Below are 24301 nucleotides of genomic sequence, written 5' to 3'. Positions count from 1 at the left end.
AGTTGGCACAAACAAATTGACTACAAAAATATGTATTCTAATATAAAATAATAAGTTTTGACGTTAATATATAGAAATATATATCAGCAAAATTCTAATTTGTATGCTACTGGGACAACACAAACCCTTGTCTATACAACCATTTTAATATTTTATGACTAGAGAAAATCTATTTACAGTGATGGCAGTAGAAGTTTTATATATGTATCTCTCTCGTCCATATCACAAATATGCAAATCACAGTTATTGAATATCATTATAAATATATTACACACTTTCACTAATAAGAACCTCTATTTATATCTTGGCTAATACTTAATCATTTGCTTATTTAAACTGAGTATTTAAAATATGTGTCTTGTCTATTTAGTTACATTAGTGACAATAATGAAGCTTAACTTTTCACTTTAAACACAATAGCATATATAAAAAGAATTTATATCATATAATTTAAGATTAGGATTGTTGTTCAAAATTAAGATATTGTAAAAGATATAATAAAGGCAGATTCTAGCTACATATGAATAAACACTTGACTACTAGGGATTAAATAATATCTGAACATATAAACAAAACTGACAAATAAGGATAAATAATATTTTAAATCAAACATTACAAAAACCAAAACCAGAGAATACAAATATTTACTTTTTTTTTAAAGTTAAAATTGAATATTTTCAGTACTTTTCACATATTAAATAATTATTGGGAAAGGGTTATAGCTAACTATATAAAAAAAAATAATCACTAAAACCTATATAAAGATAACTTCTTTCATTTCATTTTGTCCAAATGATTATTTGAAGAATTTGAGAAATATTTGAAAAATCTATGTAGAGTATAATGATATTTTTACTTTCACAACAGTTTATTATAAACAAATCACAGCAAAATCTGACATACATAACAAATGAAGAAAAAAATGGGTTAAAAAAACTGACACAAAATCATTCAATCTTGGTGTTTCATTAAAAAGTATCTCAGACTAAAATAAAAGATTTTAATATCTTAATAAAACTATATCTTATGATAGCATAATAATTTTGATTATACCAATCAAAATTACTATAGTATTCTCTGTAGTGTCAATCACATCAATCAATAGCGTTTATCATGACAAAAAAAATTGACCTTATGTTCATATTATAAATGGTAATTTGTTGAATCTAATAAAATATTTTTTAATGAAACAAATCTAAGCATTGGTCATCTTTGCTGAAAGCTGTTTGAATCAAACTGCAGGTTTCAAGAAGTTCCAATATAGTTGGTGGTCCTAACAAAGAATCTTCTATTTTATGAAAAAATGAAATGACCTTAGGAAAAACAAAAATATATGACCTTGACTCTTATGAGGTATAAATACAGTATGTTATAAATAGATTGCACATGTCATTAAAAGGCTAAAGAGTTTCATCGAGATGAATTTGTGTGAGCATTTGGTATAGACTGAGTTCGTCTTGAATTAATTTGCCGTTGGCGAGCTAAGAAGGACATGCCATTGGTACTGTTGTTAAGTCGCTCTTCTGTTGCTTGTCTATGCAATTGAAAGCCCTACAAATAAAATTAAAGTAAGTAATTATCTCAATAATATTTTTGTTTTAATATAACAAGGCAAATAATATAAAAATAATATGTATAGTACTCCCGACTTTGCAATATATAAATTAAGTACACCTCACAGATGTTAAAAGAAGAAAGGAGGGTTTATTTTTTTTTTAACCATTAATACTAAATATAAAACAGATATGCAATTTTGATTTTAGCATTAATACTTTCAACATTCTGTGACAATGCAATCAAGACAAAAAAGCACACTTTGGCAAATGAGTTTATTGTCATAAACTGAATTTATAACCATACTCACTAAATTATACCATGAAGCTACCATATACTTCTCTTCTTCTTCTCGTATAAGTCTGGATTTCTTGTTTTCTTCCTGTAAATAACATAGCAAATCTTGATTTCAGTAATAGTGAGCATTCTAAGATTAAGTTACTGGAAAGGGCTTTTTAATTTGTACTATCAAGTTATTTACTTCTGCTTTTTCACTGATCAAGATTGATAACTAGAGGCTCTAAAGAGCCTGTGTCGCTCACCTTGGTCTATGTGACTATTAAACAAAGGAAGCAGATGGATTCATGACAAAATTGTATTTTGGTGATGGTGATGTGTTTGTACATCCTACTTTACTGAACATCCTTGCTGCTTACAATTATCTCTATCTATAATGAACTTGGCCCAGTAGTTTCAGTGGAAAATGTTAGTAAAAATTTACAAATTTTATAAAAATTGTTGAAAATTGACTATAAAGGACATTAACTCCTTAGGGGGTCAATTGACCATTTCGGTCATGTTGACTTATTTGTAAATCTTACTTTGCTGAACATTATTGCTGTTTACAGTTTATCTCTATCTATAATAATATTCAAGAGAATAACCAAAATCTGCAAAATTTCCTTAAAATTACTAATTTGGGGGCAGCAACCCAACAACAGGTTGTCTGATTTGTCTGAAAATTTCAGGGCAGATAGATCTTGACCTGATAAACAATTTTACCTAGTCAGATTTGCTCTAAATGCTTTGGTGTCAGAGATATAAGCCAAAATCTACATTTCCCCTCTATGTTCTATTTTTAGCCATGGCAGCCATCTTGGTTGGTTGGACGGGTCACACCACACAATTTTTAAACTAAATACCCCAATAATGATTGTGGCCAAGTTTGGTTAAATTTGGCCCAGGAGTTTCAGAGGAGAAGATTTTTGTAAAAGATTACAAAAATTTACGAAAAATTGGTCAAAATGGACTATAAAGGGCAATACCTCCTTAAGGGGTCAACTGATAGTTTTGGTCATGTTGACTTATTTGTAGATCTTACTTTGCTGAACATTATTGCTGTTTACAGTTTATCTCTTTCTATAATAATATTCAAGATAATAACCAAAATCTGCAAAATTTCCTTCAAATTACTTTTTTCGGGGCAGCAACCCAATAACCGGTTGTTCTATTCATTTGAAAGTTTCAGGGCTGATAGATTTTCACTTGATGAACAATTTTACCCCATGTCAGATTTGCTCTAAATGCTTTGGTTTCAGAGTTATAAGCCAAAATCTACATTTCACCCCATGTTCTATTTTTAGCCATGGCGGCCATCTTGGTTGGTTGGCCGGGTCACACCACACATTTTTTAAACTAGATACCCCAAAGATGATTGTGGCCAAGTTTGGATTAATTTGGCCATGTAGTTTCAGAGGAGAAGATTTTTGTAATAGATTACTAAGATTTACGAAAAATGGTTAAAAATTGACTATAAAGGGCAATAACTCCTAAAGGGGTCAACTGACCATTTCGGTCATGTTGACTTATTTGTAAATCTTTCTTTGCTGAACATTATTGCTGTTTACAGTTTATCTTTATCTATAATAATATTCAAGATAATAACCAAAAACAGCAAAATTTCCTTAAAATTACATATTCAGGGGCAGCAACCCAACAACGGGTTGTCTGATTCATCTGAAAATTTCAGGGCAGATAGATCTTGACCTGATAAACAATTTTACCCCCATGTCAGATTTGCTCTAAATGCTTTGGTTTTTGAGTTATAAGCCAAAAACTGCATTTTATCCCTATGTTCTATTTTTAGCTATGGCGGCCATCTTGGTTGGTTGGCGGGGTCACGCCACACACTTTTTAAACTAGATACCCCAATGATGATTGTGGCCAAGTTTGGTTTAATTTGGCCCAGCAGTTTCAGAGGAGAAGATTTTTGTAAAAGTTAACGACGACGGACGACAACGACGGACGCAAAGTGATGGGAAAAGCTCACTTGGCCCTTCGGGCCAGGTGAGCTAAAAAGGAGGAGAGTTGAGTGCTCAATATATTAGTTTCACCATGCCACATATTGATGTGGTAGTTTTGAGTAAGTGATGGCTATAGTTATCAATGTTTGCCATTTAGGTCATTAGGTGTTGATGGTATATTTTTTGTAGTCTGTTATACTTATTAATAAATTGGCTGGCTATTTAGAGCTTGATATATTGCAGATACACTTGTCTAGATGTTTACCTCTGGATTCTGTTTATATGATATTGGCTGTTGTTTCATAAATGTATACCAGAAATACCTTTTATTCTTATGAAAACCCATATGTAGATAATCACATGAATGTCAGCTTAAATAAGCTTTAACAAATGTCAATGTATTGTTCAGTTAATTTCACCTACATATACTGAATCAATTTTAACATAAAAAACCTGTATTTATTGTATCTAACTAACAAATGTTAAAAATTTCAATAAAAAAAGATAATAATTAATACAAAAAAAAGAAAGATTTTGTTTTTTTTTTATAAAGAGTAAATTTGTGTTGTTTTCTTGTGTTTAGTAAATAAAAAGATTGATAATAAGTGCTTATTTAGCTGTTTATTAACTCATGAAGTTAAAACAATGTTAAAAGCTGGCTTAATCAGAGGGAGGGTATTAATCTTACCTCCATATGTTCTATATATTTCTCTTTTTCTGAGAGCTGATTCCTCAGAGCCTGGACTTCAGGGCCAGTATCTACATTCTGTTTAGGGTCTAATGTTTTTAAAACCTACAATCATATATACATATTGGTGTTGATGTATTCTGTGTACTAACAGGATTCATTGCTTGGGTCAAACTAAATTTAAGTCATAGATTATACCAACTTGTTACCCGCCACTGTCTATATGAGAGTATCATAGGGTTTTGATTGCATTTCAGGCAATCTCTACACAAAAATAGTCAAATCATATATCAAATTACTATGAATTATTTAACAAATTGCAATCTTTAACCAATATGGTCCCTGAAAAGCTTGACACTAAAATTATTAACAATGAAACAGAATTTACTGCAATATTTTCTTATGTGACTGAAGATTTCTAGATGTTGTTTGCATCATACAGACTACAAATGAATTTAAATCTTTCTTTACTTGGGTCTTTTTATTTGATTGGAATTTTATGTGTCTGTCATACAAGTGAGAGGTTTACCTAGCTATAAAACCAGGTTTAATCCACCATTTTCTACATAAGGAAATGACTGTACCAAGTCAGGAATATTACTATTTTCAATTCGTTTAATGTGTCTGACTTTTGATTTTGCTATTTTTTTTAACAAACTTTGTTTTGAATTTTCCTTGGAGTTTGGAGTGCCAATGAGACAACTCTCCATCCAAGTCATATATGGTAAACCATTATAGGAAAAGATACAGCCTTCAACATGGAGCCTTGGCTCACACCAAACAGCAAGCTTAAAGGGCCAGAAAAAATTACTTGTGTAAAACCATTGAAATGGGAAAAACAACGGTCTAATCTATATAAAAAACGAGAAACACTTATAAACCACATCAACACACTACAACAACTGAACATCAGATTAAACTTTTTACTTGGCCAGGCATTGTTAAAGCATACTTTCAATACTTACACATCTAGCCTTATCCAGATATTTTTTATATTTTGCCTCCATCAATTTAATTTCATCTTCTTTTTTATGTAACTGATCTTGCAGTTCTTGTATTTTATCTGATTTAGCACTGAGTTTTGATTCTTGTTCATCCTGAACTGTTTTTAATTTAGTTAACTGATTGTCTTTTTCTTGTGTCCTCTGAATCTGTTCATTTAATTTTTTCTTCATTACAATTATTTCTTCATTAGAAACTGTCTTTTGATTTTCTTGTAAGTCCTCTGCTTGGCTTTCTAACTCCATTATTTTCTGGTTGGCTATCCTAGAAACAGATATTCAGTAAAGTTTCACAATAGTTTTTGAAAATTGCCAAAATAAGTTCAAGGTTATTATGAAAATAACTTAATAATCTGAAAGATTTGAACTGTTAAGACATACTTATTAATTTGATGTATGTTTAGTGTGTATGACAGAGAACACTTACATGGTTGAAGGTACAGTGTAACCTGTGTAATCTGACACACTTGGGGACCAGAAAAAAATGTCGGATTAAGCAGGGTGTCAGAATACACAGGTTTTATCTGCAAGGATAGGCATATTTTTGGGCCATGAAAATGTGTAGGTTAAAGCAAGATGTTGGAATACTCGGGTGTCAGATTAGTCAGGTTACACTGTACTCATCTTAAAGCAACAACAGTCTGGCACTTTAAATATGCCTCTCATGAATTCTGGTGAGATTTTCAGAAAATATATTTTTAAGGATATATCAAAAAGAGATGTGTTAAAATAAAGATATACCAGGTGCTCCGCAGGGTGCAGCTTTATACGACCGCATAGGTCGAACCCTGAACAGTTGGGGCAAGTATGGACAAAACATTCAAGCGTGATACAGCTCTGAATTTGGATTGTGATCAAATTTTTGACATTACATGGTTTTTTTTACACAAAACAAATGTCAAGATTTTACAAATCAATTAAAGATTTCTTCTTCAAACTTATTTAAATCTAAAATTAAATAGTTGACACAGCATAGGTTTCTGACACAGAATGAATGTGGTCTAATGAACTTAAAAATTTTTTTTTGCCTTTGAGCAATTCACTATGCTGTTGAATTTCAATCCTCTAAAAAAAATGTTTGAAGAAATTTTCTTTTTATTTATGAAATCTGAAATGAGAAAAATTTACCCCCCCCCCCCCATTTTTTTTTCACATCCCTGTTTCCCTTTTTCCAAAACTGATATCAATTCAAATTTCTAATGGAGTTTGCAACAATAACTACTCTTTTAAATACATCATAAAATATTAAAATGTAAAATAAAGTGCTTGTTATCACTGAATGGTAAAGATTGGTTGGTAGTAAAAGTGAATATACATTGTTTATTGTATAAAACAATAAAAAAAAACTTCATCAGCAACATTTAATATTGGCAAATTTCCAATGAAGTTATTTACATAAAGTTATTGGCAAATAAAAATAGAAAATGACATCATAGTCATGTCTGGCAAATGTCCAACATACATTATCTAAAAACATTTTAGATAAGATAAGGAAAAAAAGCGTCATCAGCAACATTTTATATTGGCAAATTTCCAATGAAGTTATTTACATAAAGTTATTGGCAAATAAAAATAGAAAATGACATCATAGTCATGTCTGGCAAATTTCCAACATATATTATCAACTACTATTCTATACAAAGAAAGATAACTCCAATTGAAAATTAATTGCTATTGCACAATATTGTGCAATTAGATATTTCTTGCTATTGTGCAATACTGTGCAATTGAAAATTTCTTGCTATTGCACAATACTTGATATGGAATCCTGATTTGGACCAACTTGAAAACTGGGCCAATAATCAAAAATCAAAGTACATGTTTAAATAAAGCATATCAAATAAGCCCAAGAATTTAATTTTTGTTAAAATCAAACTTAGTTTAATTTTGGACCCTTTGGACCTTAATGTAGACCAATTTGAAAACTGGACCAAAAATTAAGAATCTACATACACAGTTAGATTTGGCATATCAAAGAACCCATTTATTCAATTTTTGATGAAATCAAACAAAGTTTAATTTTGGACCCCCATTTGGACCAACTTGAAAACTAGGCCAATAATTGAAAATCTAAGTACATTTTTAAATTCAGCATATCAAAGAACCCCAAAGATTCAATTTTTGTTAAAATCAAACTAAGTTTAATTTTGGACCCTTTGGACCTTAATGTAGACCAATTTGAAAACGGGACCAAAAATTAAGAATATACATACATAGTTAGATTCGGCATATCAAAGAACCCCAATTATTCAATTTTTGATGAAATCACACAAAGTTCAATTTTGGACCCTTTGGGCCCCTTATTCCTAAACTGTTGGGACCAAAACTCCCAAAATCAAACCCAACCTTCCTTTTATGGTCATAAACCTTGTGTTTAAATTTCATAGATTTCTATTTACTTATACTAAAGTTATGGTGCAAAAACCAAAAATAATGCTTATTTGGGCCCCTTTTTGGCCCCTAATTCATAAACTGTTGTGACCTCAACTCCAAAAATCAATCCCATCCTTCCTTTTGTGGTCATAAACCTTGTGTTCAAATTTCATTGATTTCTATTTACTTATACTAAAGTTATTGTGCGAAAACCAAGAATAATGCTTATTTGGGCCCTTTTTTGGCCCTTAATTCCTAAACTGTTGGAACCAAAACTCCCAAAATCAATCCCAACCTTCCTTTTGTGGTCATAAACCTTGTGTCAAAATTTCATAGATTTCTATTTACTTAAACTAAAGTTATAGTGCGAAAACCAAGAAAATGCTTATTTGGGCCCTTTGTGGCCCCTAATTCCTAAAATATTAGGACAAAAACTCCCAAAATCAATCCCAACCTTCCTTTTGTGGTCATAAACCTTGTGTTAAAATTTCATTGATTTCTATTCACTTTTACTAAAGTTAGAGTGCGAAAACTAAAAGTATTCGGACGACGACGACGACGACGACGACAACGACGCCAACGTGATAGCAATATATGACCAAAAAATTTTTGCGGTCGTATAATAAGAGTATAAACCAATTTTCTTACAATTCTTTTTAAGTTCTATGCAGAGCTATTTTACAAAATTTATCTTGAAACAACAATGGCTGAGGTAGACCCTTGAAAATCTATAGTGAAGTCCCTTAAACCAAGCTGTTTTCCCTTGGCAACATTGATTTCAATAACAAGATAATGTAAACATAGCTGTGAATAATTCTAAGTTAACACTACTCCTAGCACTATTTTTTTTTATGTTCTATTAAGATTGTTACACAAGGTATTTATAAGCCTGATAGCTCCTAATTGCAAATTTGTACCTTTGGAACACAGGTGAAAGTAAGAAAATGAAATTTTATTTCGAAAACACTTTCCAATACTGTTTTTGACATGTTTTAAGTGACCATGACCTTATAGGTATTGACCTCAAAATCAATAGGAATATTCCTCTGAGTATATGTAACCATATATCCATGTAAGGTTGCAATTCAATACAAACTATTTTATTCAGCATGCAGACACCAAGAGACATGGATGGAGTGGTCAAACAATGTAGCCCTCTTTAAAGTAGAGCGTACTCTGTGTACTTACATAAACAACAAAGACATGGTGGAGTGGTCAAAACAATGTACCCCTCTTTAAAGTAGAGCGTACTCTGTGTACTTACATGTGCAACACAATTGGTGACATAAGTAGAGCAAGTTATGCTTACTTTGGTATCTTCCCTCACATTGTAGTATGTGGTATAATAAATACAACTTTATGTAATAATACCCATAAAAACATTGGTTCTAGCAAACAAGCTGAGGATGATATGCATCCATGAATTCTACCAGCAAAAAAATTAAAATAGCGACAGAAAATGACAAAACAAAACATCAATTTTAACACCAAAAATAAAATAAAATAAAATAAAAGTTTTTATAAAGGTAAAAGACATACCCATCAATAGGGTGTTGAAATGCAATTGCAAGCTTTCCTTGTAAAAACCTAAGATTGAGAATACAGCATTAATGCCAAATATTTCTAACATTTTAAGTAAGATCTTCTATTATTGTATAGCAATATAATATTTCCAACAGAAAGTAACCAAAAGTTAGCGTGCAATAAATTCTAATATTGCACTAGTGCAATAAATCATCAAAATTCATGACGTCATCAACGACAAAATCTTAGTTTAAACCATTTTTTACTTTCAAATATTATATTGCTATACAATAAAAGGGTTATTGCATGAATATTGGGGAATATTGTCCCTCGTAGAACATATATTGCACTCGCAAGCTCGTGCAATATAAAATTCTACTCGGGACAATATTCCCCAATATTCATGCAATAACCCTATATTCTTTACCTGTAATTGTTATCGAATAATATATGTGACCGGTTTGTGAATATTCCTTGTAGTTCAGTATTTTTGTTATTTTTCTCTTTTTTTGTTTGTAATATGTTTTTTGTAATATGATGATACTTTCATACTTTTATTAAGATTATAAAATTTATCATTTCTCTTTGTTATATACAAATGTAATAACTGTGACCTATATAGATAGACCTTATGTTTACTTATTACATATTGGCTGATGGTAGTATTGAATACACTATATGATTACAAGGTTATAACTGACCTTAATTCTGTTTCCAGTTCATTCTTTCGAGAGTTTGTGTCATCTAGCATTGACTGTAGTACTTGGTCATTATCACCTCCATCAGTACTGTTAGATCGCAATTTTAACATCTTGTTTTCATGTTCTAATCGTAAAATTTTCTCTCTGTAAAAATAAGACAACAATTTCAGGCAATTAACAACCTTTCACATAGACACAAGTATGGCTGCAAATACGTCTTTAGTTAGGTTGGAGGTATCAATTAAGAAGGGCATTTGCAGCCATTTAAGACCAGAGATGTATATTTCATTCTACAAAATCCAAACACTTATTTTGAGTTAACATCGAATTAGACACTCCAAGAAGGGAAAACAACCCTTTTCAATTTTAAATTATTCTTAAATAATAAGGCAAACACATGACTTCAAGTCAAAAACAACAGGGCTCATTAACATTAACAATGGACTTGAAATAGTCTACAGCTAGGGTGCCTTGCAGTACCAAAAATGTGTTGCATCTTTTCAGCACTGAAATGTTGACATGCTGTATAGTGACTTTCACAGCTCCTCTATTAACAACTTTCAAGATTTCTAAATATTTAAAACTTAGCTGACTAGAATGAAATAATAACAAATATTTCAATAGATGCCTTGGAGTAAATATAATGTTTTAAAGATGTTCTATTTACAAAACCCTCTTGAAAACAAAATATGACAAGAGTGATGAAAAGATCTCCATTCATGGTTAAACTATAAAGCAAAGATATTTTGTGCATACTATGACACAAACATACTTCATATCCCGGGGTAAGGATTGAAACAAACATACTTTATATCCAGGGGTAAGGATTAAAACAAACATACTTAATATCTGGGGGTAGAGATAACATTTCCACTCTTGGCGTGGAAGTTAGATCATTGGGTTCATTATCATCTAATGTCTGTAGCTGCGTACATTTCATTTCATCGTTCATTTCTTTGAGTGAATCCCTTTCTGTTGCTATTCTCTGTGGAGAAAAGAAAGAACAACATTCAGTTATTAATGAACACTTATGCCTAAATAATTATACAATTAATGGTTACAAGAGCCGGTCTGGACACATACAAATCTCTGTTTAAATTATACAATTTTTTCAAATTGTTTACAATCACTAAATTGACTGACAAATTGAACAGAATAATTAATTTCAATCATGTTAAAAAGACTTCAGTATATTTCACAAAGTGTCATTTGTCATTGTATTACCATTCCAGAATCAATGTCTTTTTACCTCTTTTTCTCTCTGTAGTGTTGCCATTTTATCTACAGCTCTCTTAGCTTCAAAGTCAGACTTATCAGCCCTCTTTGTCTCATCATATAACTTGTTCTGTAGCTCATGGACCTGACGTTTGTACATATCAAACTGTTGCTTCATTGAACCAGACTTTCTCATTTCCTGAAAATAGTCAAATATGTAATAAAGTCAATAATTCATTTTCTTTGAGGTAATACACATTTTTATTGATAAGGAATAATTCATTAGACATATTTCTTTTTTTGGAAAAAATCCGTATAAATTTTGTTTTAGTTTCCAAAAAACATTTGTATTGTAAACTCAGAAATTTTTGCCTACATTTGTAACAAAACTGTTGCCACTTTGTTTTCATACTTCTGTGACTTCATTTTAATGGGAGGTAACTCATGTATAAATCAACAATCTCAACCAGTGAATACTATGATTATTCATTGCTGAGAGTAAAATTTCAGAGTAGATCATCTTTCCTTGCATTAAAATGAAAATTAACTGACTTTTTCACATCATGTGATACTGTGTTAGCCAATACAATTGTTTATCATATGTGTAAGGTATAATATCAGATTATTACCTCTTCCATCTCTAGTTGTTCCTGCATGTATTTGGTATTTTTCTCTTCTAGCAGTTTCACTTGTACTCTTAAATCTCCCATTTCATCTGTAAAGTAAAATAATTACATTTGACGTATTATTATACGTTATTTTGATTTGCTAACAGCAATCTCGCGTCATTCTTAATTTCAAAATTAATTGCATGAATTGTAACATACATGAGAACACATGTTTCCACAATAAAGTGCACAGGTAAATAAAAAGAAAAACTTGATAGTAATCCTGTTTTCATGATCAATGTGAAATATATAATAGGGTCGTAAAAATGTTGAACATGCAGACATTTTTAGAATAAAGGGCTTCCGTGCTTCATACAAAATGTACTTCGGTCAATGCTTTTACAACCAAATAAATTTAATACAAAAAGAAGCATTCAATTTTTAAATAAATATCTAAATTTTAATTCTTTTAACAGATTTATGTAAAGAAACGTGTTAAAATTACGTGTGTATGTAAGTTGGTATTATTCTGACCTGACCATGTATCATTTTAAAGAGTTTGAGTCAAGAGTAATGTTTAATTTGATTAACTTAATGTTCATATTTATAAAGTTAAAAAAAATAAAATTGTGGTACCACTTCAGTATAATTCATCGTTTTTTCTGATGAAATAATTCATGACATTTACCTTTTTATGTAGGAATAATTCACACAAACTTACCTAACTTCTTCTTGTAAGATTCAATCATTGTTTCATATTTTGTCTGAAAAATAAGTCAGTGTTACATTTCAAGGTTCTCATTTCTCAAAATTTACTGCAAAAGAAATTTTCAAATTATTTGTTATTTTATGTCTCTACAAGCTTACCTGTCTCAGCATACAATAAACAGTTCCTTAATTGTATCATCACTATGATGTAAGATTGTAGAAGTCAAATATTTTGACTAACTTCATTTGGTAGTATCACATCTAAACCTCAAACTTTCATAATGTAAAATGTAGGTTAAACTGACCAAAGTGTAGTAGAACTGTGTAAAATGTAGGTTTATTAACTGACCAAGGTGTAGTAGAACTGTGTAAAATGTAGGTTAAACTGATCAAGGTGTAGTAGCACAGTGTAAAATGTAGGTTAAACTGACCTAGATGTAGTAGAATTGTGTAAAATGGATGAACTTACAACTTGTTCTGAAGTATGACGTAAAACATCTAATTCATCTTTCAATCCTCTGGCTTCCTCCGCTATAGATGTTAACTCTGTGTTCTGAAATAATAATTCAATTAAATGACAATCAAACTTTCAGGAAAATGTCAAAGAAAAAAAACTAGAGGCTCTAAAGAGCCTGTGTCGCTCACCTTGGTACATTTGTATATGTGAATATTCAACAAAGGACACAGATGGATTCGTGACAAAATTGTGTTTTGGTGATGGTGATATGTTTGTAGATCTAACTTTACTGAACATTCTTGCTGCGTACATATATCCCCATCTATAATGATTGGCCCAGTAGTTTCAGTTGAAAGTGTTAGTAAAAATTTACCAATATTATGAAAATTGTTAAAAATTGACTATCGATTCGTCTGAAATTTTCAGGGCAGATAGATCTTGACCTGATAAACAATTAAACCCATGCCAGTTTTGCTCTTAATGCTTTTGTTTTTGAGTTATAAGCCAAAAACTGCATTTTATCCCATGTTCTATTTTTAGCCATGGCAGCCATCTTGGTAGGTTGACCAGGTCAACGGACACAATTTTTAAACTAGATACCCCAATGATGATTGTGGCCAAGTTTGGTTTAATATGGCGCAGTAGTTTCAGAGGAGAAGATTTTTGTAAAAGATAACTAAGATTTACGAAAAATGGTTAAAAATTGACTATAAAGGGCAATAACTCCTAAAGGGGTCATTTGACCATTTCGGTCATGTTGACTTATTTGTAAATCTTATTTTGCTGAACATTATTGCTGTTTACAGTTTATCTCTATCTATAATATTTTTCAAGATAATAACCAAAAACAGCAAAATTTTCTTAAAATTACCAATTTAGGGGTAGCAACCCAACAACAGGTTGTTCGATTCATCTGAAATTTTCGGGGCAGATAGATCTTGACCTGATAAACAATTTTACCCTATGTCAGAATTGCTCTAAATGCTTTGGTTTTTGAGTTATAAGCCAAAAACTGCATTTTACCCCTATGTTCTATTTTTAGCCATGGCGGCCATCTTGGTTGGTTGACCGGGTCACCGGACACAATTTTTAAACTAGATACACCAATGATGATTGTGGCCAAGTTTGGTTTAATTTGGCCTAGTAGTTTCAGAGGAGAAGATTTTTGTAAAAGTTAACGCCGGACGCAGGACGACGACGGACGACGACGACGACAGACGCCGGACGCAAAGTGATGAGAAAAGCTCACTTGGCCCTTTGGGCCAGGTGAGCTAAAAAAGAACAATGATTCTCTAATTTGTGTGCTATTTTCACATTTCTTGATTGATGTGAGAAAAATATTTTTCCTCACTGAACAATTAAATTTTCAAATATTAAAATTAAACTGTCTCGAGTGGAGAAATATCATAACACACTTTTATTGAAGTGGTGAAATCTATATCTCTTAACCTGGATTGGGACAAATTTTACAAATCCATGATGCTGACTTTGTAGACATCAAGCAATTAACACACTAATAAAGTGTCATCCCCTTTGGATCTTTCATTAGAATAAGACTATATGAAACATTCCATTCTAAGCTTATCTTTACCTCTACCTACTTAACAGTATATGTTGCTAAAAAGATGCTTCACACAGGAAAAAGATATATATAATAAAGAGGAGAAATTGTGAACAATAATAAACTGTTTTTTAGAAACATAAGAATATTAAAAAGAACTAACCTTATGTTTGATGTCATTGAATTCTTTTGTCATTAATTCCAGCTTTATTTTGTAGTCATCTCTTGCTGAAAAAGAAAACTTGATCCATATAACTATATTACACTTCTAAACATTATTTCAATTGGCAATAAAACAGTTTTTCATTTAATTAGAACTAGAATATATGGACCTGATGCCTATTTGAGCTATGCAACACTTGCAATGCCATATCAACTTCAACATTTCAACTGTGGTGTAAGTATATTTAATTTATTTGTGATTTGTAAAACTTCGAGAGTTTGTAAATTCCAATAGATATTATATCATGATGTGCCAAAACCTGTAATTTTATTCTGAAAAGACGTTGAGACGTTTTATATTGTAAATAATAAATGAATAATCATGTGTATCGTTTTACCATTCATGTTTAATATTTATGTACATACATGTTGTTTCAGTTGTAATTGTCTCTCATAAATATGGAAAGATTGGCTTAGGTATATAAAATGTATCTTTTATAATTGTATTGTGTAGTTTTCTACATAAGGTGGGACACAAATAAAATACTGAATTGAATTGAATTGTCATAGAATTCAACACATCAATACAGTGTAAATATAAAATATGATTGATGAGAAAATTATTTTAAATAACTATGTAAATATGTTTGACTAATATAATGTAAACATTCTATTTCTACACTATAACTATGTAAGTATGATTGACTAATATAATGTAAACATTCTATTTCTACACTTACCAGCATCTATCTTAAAATTTTCTTCCTGTAATTTTTCTACCTGTAGAAGTAACTGCTGATATCGTTTACCTGCTGGTGTACTGAAAACACAAAACAAACACATCTTAGAACTGCAGCTGCTGTGTGTACTAATCCAATGTAATATATGAAAATTAACATGCATAAAACAGATGTTTTAAGTATCAGACAAAAACGTGTATTTGTGACAAAAAACTAATATTCTTCTTTATTAAGACTTCTCAAAATTTCAATACATTCATAAATTATACATCAATTAAATTGAGTCCAATGCTGCATAGAGTACTTAAATTTGACCCTGTATTCATCAAGCATAAAATAAATTAATCCTGTTCCACAAATTTTCAATTTCAATAAATTTATATTATGCATCAAAGTCACACACTAAACTCTATATGGTGAGTCGCACTTCTAAAAATACCAAGGAAATTTGCAACCATTCACATATGGGCAAGTAACACTTCTTAACATACCAAGGCAACTATTTACACATTTGGATAGGCACACTTTTAAATACACCAGGAGAACCCCTCAATATACCAAGACAGCAGTTCACACACAATCACAAAACAGCACACAATATAAGGCAAACATACCGTTAGTACACAATTTATAAAGTGAAACATGTGATTTCAACAGTTTTTTTTTGTACTCATTTTATGAATATTCAGTCAGTTATAGTTTCAGTTATTGCATGTCTATTTATCTATTGGGCTAAACAGATTATTAGCCGGGAACCATCTTTAAATTAGACATATATTTTCAATGTAGAAGCTCCATTTTAATAAATCTTTTGGTAAAAATGTTATTGTTTGATTCTAAAACATGACAATAAACCTTCATCTTAACCAAGGTTATGTCAGAGAGTTGTACATGAAGGTTAAGTAGTTGCAATTAGTAATAGCAAGGTCAAAGTAAAATAAACAGCTGCGCCATGAGCGCATGATACGCCCGACGTCTTGTGTGGAAGTTTTATGCAATAATCATAAATAGTTTCTGAGGAAGTTTTAAGCAATAACCATTTATTGTTTTTGAGACACGGCGGGACATGTGAAACCCCCCACCCTGTTTTTTTTTTTTTTTTACAAATATCACTAAAATAAAATTCTAAATCAAACCAAACAGTATACAGATCTTTAAATTAGTATAACAAAGAAGTGTGTACAGTTTCAAGCAATAATCATAAATTGTTTTTGAGATACGGCGCGACATGTAAAAAAAAACCTCCCCTTTTTTACAAAATACTCAATAACTCAAAAATAAAATTTTGAGTCATCACCAAAAAGGATACAGATCTTTAGATTAAGATAACAAAAAAGTGTGTAAAGTTTTAAGCAATAATCATAAATCGTTTTTGAGATACGGCACGACATGTAAAAAAAACCTCCCCCTTTTTTACAAAATACTCAACAACTCAAAAATGAAATTTTGAATCATCACCAAAAAGTATACAGATCTTTAGATTAATATAACAAAGAAGTGTGTAAAGTTTTAAGCAATAATCATAAATCGTTTTTGAGATACGGCGCGACATGTAAAAAAAACCCTCCCCCTTTTTTACAAAATACTCAAAAACTCAAAAATGAAATTTTGAATCATCACCAAAAAGTATACAGATATTAAGATTAATATAACTAAGAAGTGTGTAAAGTTTTAAGCAATAATCAAGAAACGTTTTTGAGATACGGTGCGACATGTGAAAAAAAAACACACCCCTGTTTTAGTTACAAAGTGCCGTAACTCAAAAAGTTTAAATCTTATTTTCACCAAAAAGTATACAGATCATTTGACCATCATAAGAAACAACTATATTAAGTTTCATGAAATTTGGATAAGTCGTTCTCAAGTTACGGTGCGACATGTTTACGCCGGACAGACGGACAGACGGACAGACGGACAGACGGACAGACGGACGGACACCGGACATTTGTATACCATAATACGTCCCGTCAAAATTTTGACGGGCGTATAAAAATGAATCATAACATTGAAATTTTGACATATCGACTCATAAGGCATGCAAGAAAAAAAGAAATCATTCAGGTATGACATATAGGTCATGGTGACCTACCTGTTGTATAAGTGAGTTAAACTGCAATTAAGGAATGCAGCAGTAATTTGTCAATAAAATATTAAAAAATATGTTTCTATTACTTTTTGAAATAAAAAGAAAAAAAATTCGTAAGGGTTCCATGGAACCCAGTGTCTCGCCTACTTTTGCTGTTAATCGCAGACTCAACAAAAATGAGGAAAAACATCAATAAAAATTTCCCTCTCGATACTGTCTTTTGATTGAAAGAAGCTTCCAAGTTTGGTAAAAAAATCCAGGATAGTTTATGAATCTAATAAATGTTTTATAAACTTTAACTGCAGACTGTATGTTACTAAATGTTAACTGGAAGAAAAACTAAGTCCATTTATAAGTAAAATACGGAAAAGTGGAAATTTATTTTTACAAAATTTTCTTCTTGATACTATCTTATGATCATAAACAAGCTTCTGTCCAAGTTTGGTACAAATCAAGGATAGTTTATGAAAGTTATTAAAATTTTAAAAACTTTAACCACAGAGTGAATGTAATGTTTCCTCGCAGAAAAACTAAGTCCATTTACAAGTAAAATACGGAAAAGTGGAAATTTATTTTTACAAAATTTTCTTCTTGATACTATCTTATGATCATACACAAGCTTCTGTCCAAGTTTGGTACAAATCAAGGATAGTTTATGAAAGTTATTAAAATTTTAAAAACTATAACCACAGAGTGATATAATGTTTCCTCGCAGAAAAACTAAGTCCATTTATAAGTAAAATACGGAAAAGTGGAAATTTATTTTCACAAAATTTTCTTCTCGATACTATCTTATGATCATAAACAAGCTTCTGTCCAAGTTTGGTACAAATCAAGGATAGTTTATGAAAGTTATTAAAATTTTAAAAACTTTAACCACAGAGTGAATGTAATGTTTCCTCGCAGAAAAACTAAGTCCATTTATAAGTAAAATACGGAAAAAATGGAATTTTATTTTTACAAAATTTACTTCTGGATACTTTCTTATGATCATAAACAATCTTCTATCCAAGTTTGGCAGAAATTCAGTATAGTTTAAGAAAGTTATTAAAATTTCAAAAACTTTAACCACAGAGTGAATATTTGTGGACGCCGCCGACGACACCGACGACGACGGAATGTAGGATCGCTTAGTCTCGCTTTTTCGACTAAAGTCGAATGCTCGACAAAAAGAAAAACTATTGATGTTTTTTTTTATGTATTTTGTGCATGTCATACATGTGTCATAGTGGCACACTAACGAAAAACTGTAAAAGTGGATCTTTTTATGTGGACGCTGAAATCAGGAGTTCAGAAATACAAAATAAAGACCCTTGAATTACAATGGTTCCTTACAATATCTGTAACCTGTGCTATCCATCACATGAGACTGATATATTTAGACTTACCAGAAGAAACCACTACCAGATAAATACGTATTATACTGACGTCAAGAAAGCATGTTTACATGAGCACAGATGTTAAACTTGTCAGATACATGGATATATTAGAATGGAATACGTTTTTCTGACTTCTAAAGACTAATAAGTATGGTGCTTATGCAAGATACTAAAGACTATCAAAGTTAAAAGTTTAGATATATGATAGAAGGAAATATGATACAGGTTTGAATAACTCAATTAAACTCTAATACAATTCAACTATCATCTGAAGTTTTTGAATTTATAACAAATTATAACATGCAAAACAATGCATTGCTTTTCAAATTTTCCTTTTGCTAAATAAAAAGGGTAATAAAAAAAAAGAGAAAAAAAAGTTTACTTTCTATAAAATAATATAGCATTACTTCATGCTCTGACGCACGCATCATCTTTTTAAAACTCTTTGTCTTACTTCCTAGAATGAGTTATGAACATGCATAGACAGGCCCCCGCATAGACACTCCCCAGTTATCTCATGATCTGTATTAGTAGAACTTATACATTGTGCAATAATACATATGTAGCTCTCACTATTATCAACTTACCTAGGGAACAGGCTAGAAACAGAGCAAATTAATATATAACCTATAATCTAATTCATTGTACTAAAAATATTACGATCCATAAGGCTTCTTGGGTGTTTTAAATTTTGGTGTCTTAACCAATTTCCTGCAACTGTCTTCCTCTTGTTGGACATGTTATATTAGGCAAATAACTTTACTAGATAAGATGGGGTCCATTATTAATTTTGTTGCAACAATTAGTTTTATACCAAATATGAAAAAAACCAAGGTTGTCTTTAATTTGATTAAGAGGGTATTAACCTCTCATGGGAAACAGGATCTGTGGTTTATTTTGTATATTGCTGAGCATTGTGGGTAAATTTTGGATGAAGTACCAATCTAATATTTATAAGAGACATTTGTTAATCAAGTTTTATAAAACCTCTAAGTACATGTAGACAATTTCAATATATTTTTTACTAGTAACATATTTTTTACAAAAAAGTACCATACTTTATTAATTTTAACTGCAAGTAAACAGTAAAGATGTTCCTTGCATATGTTGTCCTTTGTTTTATTTGTATTACTCTTACCTAGGTTCGTCCAGGTTCTCTGCCTGGTTCACCCTCTCCTGCAGTCTTTCATTTTCACTGAATAAAACTTGTTTCTCTTCTAGTAGACCTGCAACCTTTAAAAGTCACCATCAAATTAGTATCAGCCGTCTTTGGAATCAATTATAGAAATATCATTTATCATAAATTCTTACAATGTACATGATAATAACCAATATCAAAGAGCCTTCACTGTTTAACAATATAAATGGCTTTGCATTATGTGGTACTCATCAGTTGATATAAAAAATAAACAACAATTACCAAACAAACTTTTAAGTGCAACTAACAGAAAAATATGTATGCCGTTATACATAATAAAAGTCAACTAAAAGAAAAATATGTATGCCTTTATACATCAAAGAAGTTTCTTCTAAAAAAAAAGTAAACTATGTTTCATTTAAATTTCTAATGCACTCAGCCTGCACTTTACATCATTTAACATGTAATACTAAGTAAGTTATTGCAGAGGGTTCTTATATTTACAAAAAAAACCCCAACATGTGTACTTTATTTTTTTTTGTCAGTATTTCATATGTCCAAGGATATAAATTAGCTTATAGTCTGTATATGCTACAGAATAGAGAAAATGTCTTTGAATTAACATATAAAGAATAGGGAAAAAATGGGTAATTGAATGAAGAAAACAAAATAAGAGGTGTTTAACTTTACAGAATAGTGAAAATTTGTATAAAAAATAAAGGATCTGCAATACTGAACATTTTCTCAAAAGGCAAGCCTAGATTCCAAAAGTTTTTACCAAGGCCCAGTAGAATTTTTTTAGGCTTTACCAGTTTTTTCTACTACAGTTATAGGTACATACTTATAAATAGTCTAGAATGTTTTTATAAAGGCAATGCTATATATTTGAAATACCTTATACATGTAGCTTGTTTCTGATTGTGATGGAAATAATAAAGGAATTAAGAAACCACATTGAGTATTTCAGAATTAAAATCGATTTAACCATGTTTCTCTTCAGACTGGTTAACCTATATTTGTAATATAAATGAAAAAAAAGCCTCCCCCTAGATGTAGAGTATTAAAGTATTATCAGATTCACTCCAAGAAATTATGATTTTTTCATGAATAATTCTTAGCAGTCAATCAAAATGAAATTCTTTCTGTCTATAAATAACAATGAAATGTAACTGTTTCTGTTAAGGGGGTTTCCCAAACTTTCCCGTTAAAAAGCACATGGCTTTCAACAATTGTAAACAAAGCATTCAATTTGTGATCGTCGATTACAGGTTTAATCAATTTAATTTGGATATAGATATTCATATAAGGTACAGTCATGCAATGTTTTTACTTTCTTCTGGATAAAAACTAGTTTTAAAGATCAATTTAAAAAAATAAAATAATCTTTGTCATCAAAACAACAGACAATCTGAAATATATTCATTATTGTGACCCATTAATTTTTTGAACTCTGCTACAGAGGTCAAAGTTACATCATTTTCCAAACCAATGGTGTGTATTCTCTGTTACAACTAATCGACTGCTATTGCTATAAATATTTCAATAAATTAACGATGTCAAACATACGATTTCAAAAGGTAAAATTTATACTGCAAAAGGTTTACTTTTTATTTTTCACGGAAGGATATTTGGAAGCTATGCAAGGCTATAATATTTATCATTAAAACAATTTAAACAAATGAAATAGACAAAATCCGGACTGACCATTTCCATTTGAATTAATTAATGTGGATGATCATTAATGACCTATCCGATAAACGGATTACCTGTACCAACAGATTATGACATCTGTTGTAACTGTTGATTAGCTTGGGGATTGTAAATGAAGTCATAAACTTGTTGCCAGGTAAAACTTTTGTACAAATTTATTTTTTTAACTTTTACCAATTAAAATGAAGATTGATATTGTCAAGAAATGAAAATTTTTACATAAGAAAACGTTGGCCCCAGAAATATCGCCAGCAGCCTTATTTTGTCGCCAAATGAAATAAAAAATCGCAAATTGCGACATTGGCGACGCACAGCGCGGTCCCTGTGTCATTCAGACAAGAATATATATTCAATGCAACTGATATCCCAAAGCATCAACAAAACAGAAACACTAAATATATATGTGTACACACCTGAACATCAACAAAACAGCCACACTAAATATATATGTGTACACACCTGAACATCTAGCTCGTGACATCTTTGTGTTAGGTCTTCTTTGTCTTCAAGTGCTGAGTTTAAATCATCAACTGCTTTCTTCAACTGTACATAAATAAATCAATGGGTAAATAAATACTGATATTCAAAGACTTATCAACTTTTGTATGGAATTGTAATGAAAAAGTAAACAAATGATAAAATATGGTCAAAAGCAAGAGTAATTTATTATTTATGAAATGAATTAATCATGTAAATTCTTCCAAACAGATATAATCTAAACATGTAAATGTTCTGTCACTGCATGGTAAAAGGGAGATTATCACAATTGTTTTGCACTTTTCCATAAATGTCTTGTTCTTTTAAAATAATGGTCCACTTCAACAAATCTTGGTAATTTCTGGTAAACAGGACCAGTTTCTAAAATCAAGATGAAGGCTTTGAATTAACCTACATTCTTTAATTAAAAATTTGTCTTGATTGTTCCTATTTAACAAGCTATTATATGAGCAACTCTAATGTTGTAATATATAAAAGTATTTACACCTATTTTGAGAAGCAAGATGAATTGCACCTCAAAAGTCTTACAGATACGGCTGTTTTCTGTGGACTTACCTGATTAGCCATTTCAGAATCAACCTCTTTAAAAAATGAACTCACCTGATCAGCCATTTTAGAATCACCCTCTCTAAAGTATGATCTTACCTGATCAGCCATTTCAGAATCCCCATCTCCATTGGTTGACACTTCTTTCATCATCAGCTGAATTAACAAATATAATAAAATAATAAATTGAGATTGTAAAAAAAATCTAAAACAATATCTATGACATATATACATGTAGTATCAAATTCACACTAGACTAAATAAACTGGCTACAAATAGTTTTCTTAAAGAAAATTTACCCTTATTGAAAATTACACTTATGGAATTTTATTAAAAATTTTAAGTCAATAATCTCACAACATTAGAAATTTCTGTACAAAATACTATTCATTTCTTTTTGGGTATTTTTCCTTTGATTTTTTTTTTTTGGTGATATATTTTAGCATCATGCTACTAGCTTGATATAAAAAATTATTGTAAGAAACTAAGGGCAAACTGTTGTCAATGTAAAGGTGTAATACCACCAAATCATGGTACGTCACATCCGGTTGTATACGAAAGTAGGTCTAAAAAAATATTCCCTTGAATTTGACAGTTGTAGGTAATTAATCCTACATTTTATTGCAGTAAATCATTTCTGTGTCATAAACATATGTCTTGGGTATTTCAAAACACCATTATTTTTTATTTGGTGAAAAAGGCAAAGGGACGTGGAAATTTAACAATGCTTTATTATACGACAAAGAATTTATTGCTAATACTAAAACTTTTATTGCTGATTGTATTGATCAATATAAAATAGTTGGCTCTGAAAATAAGGAAGAAATAGAATTTTCCATTTCAGACCAACTGTTTTGGGAAACATTAAAACTGATGATAAGAGGAAAAACAATATCTTATTCATCTTTTAAAAATAAACAACGCAGTAGGGAAGAAGCAGAACTAGAAAGTCAATTGAACAATTTGAACAATAATGAAAACATCAATGATAAAAGGGAAGAAATTACACGTGTTGAACTTCAGTTAAGATCGTTAAGAGAATCTAGAATAAAAGGGGCAATAATGAGAGCAAAAGCAAAATGGCAAATTGAAGGAGAGAGAAGTACAAAATATTTCTGTAATCTAGAGAAAAGAAATTATATTGAAAAAGTAATACAAAAATTAACTTTAGATAATGGGGAAACTATCACTGATCAAGCAAAAATTCGTGCAGAACAAAAGTTATATTATGAGAATCTATATTCATCCAAGAAAACACTTATAAATAATACACACAGAGCTAATTTCTTTTCTCTGGAAAACCCATTTATCAAAATTCTCTCTGATGAACAAAATGTTAATTTAGAAGGGGAACTAAAAAGCTCAGAAATTCATAATGCATTAAAAAATATGAAAAATGGAAAATCTCC

The 24301-nt window shown here is 30.6% G+C and overlaps 1 protein-coding gene across 4 annotated transcripts in view; it reads right to left on the bottom strand.

Moving 5' to 3' along the window:
- Positions 1 to 941: 941 nt before the first annotated feature.
- LOC143057497 (protein Hook homolog 3-like) overlaps positions 942 to 24301 on the bottom strand; it is a 35454-nt gene continuing 12094 nt past the window's right edge. Inside the window, exons 7-23 of one of the 4 annotated variants that reach the window (XM_076230809.1) lie at positions 22992 to 23048; positions 22308 to 22391; positions 20139 to 20233; positions 19588 to 19599; positions 15536 to 15615; positions 14797 to 14861; positions 13085 to 13168; positions 12629 to 12671; positions 11929 to 12014; positions 11334 to 11498; positions 10927 to 11069; positions 10085 to 10228; positions 9399 to 9446; positions 5451 to 5751; positions 4486 to 4590; positions 1865 to 1936; positions 942 to 1551 (exon numbers count right to left, since the gene is read on the bottom strand). In XM_076230809.1, the coding sequence (XP_076086924.1) occupies positions 1411 to 1551; positions 1865 to 1936; positions 4486 to 4590; positions 5451 to 5751; positions 9399 to 9446; positions 10085 to 10228; positions 10927 to 11069; positions 11334 to 11498; positions 11929 to 12014; positions 12629 to 12671; positions 13085 to 13168; positions 14797 to 14861; positions 15536 to 15615; positions 19588 to 19599; positions 20139 to 20233; positions 22308 to 22391; positions 22992 to 23048 (1725 nt within the window). In that variant the 3' untranslated portion in view covers positions 942 to 1410. The remainder of the gene's footprint in view (positions 1552 to 1864; positions 1937 to 4485; positions 4591 to 5450; positions 5752 to 9398; positions 9447 to 10084; positions 10229 to 10926; positions 11070 to 11333; positions 11499 to 11928; positions 12015 to 12628; positions 12672 to 13084; positions 13169 to 14796; positions 14862 to 15535; positions 15616 to 19587; positions 19600 to 20138; positions 20234 to 22307; positions 22392 to 22991; positions 23049 to 24301) is intronic. The other 3 variants (XM_076230816.1, XM_076230823.1, XM_076230831.1) reach the window with 3 other exon arrangements.

The sequence above is a fragment of the Mytilus galloprovincialis genome, chromosome 1 (genome assembly GCF_965363235.1).
Source record: "Mytilus galloprovincialis chromosome 1, xbMytGall1.hap1.1, whole genome shotgun sequence".
Taxonomy (NCBI): Eukaryota; Metazoa; Mollusca; class Bivalvia; order Mytilida; family Mytilidae; genus Mytilus; species Mytilus galloprovincialis.
Note: the sequence above shows the minus strand (reverse complement) of the source record. Positions and strands in the feature narration are given on the sequence as shown.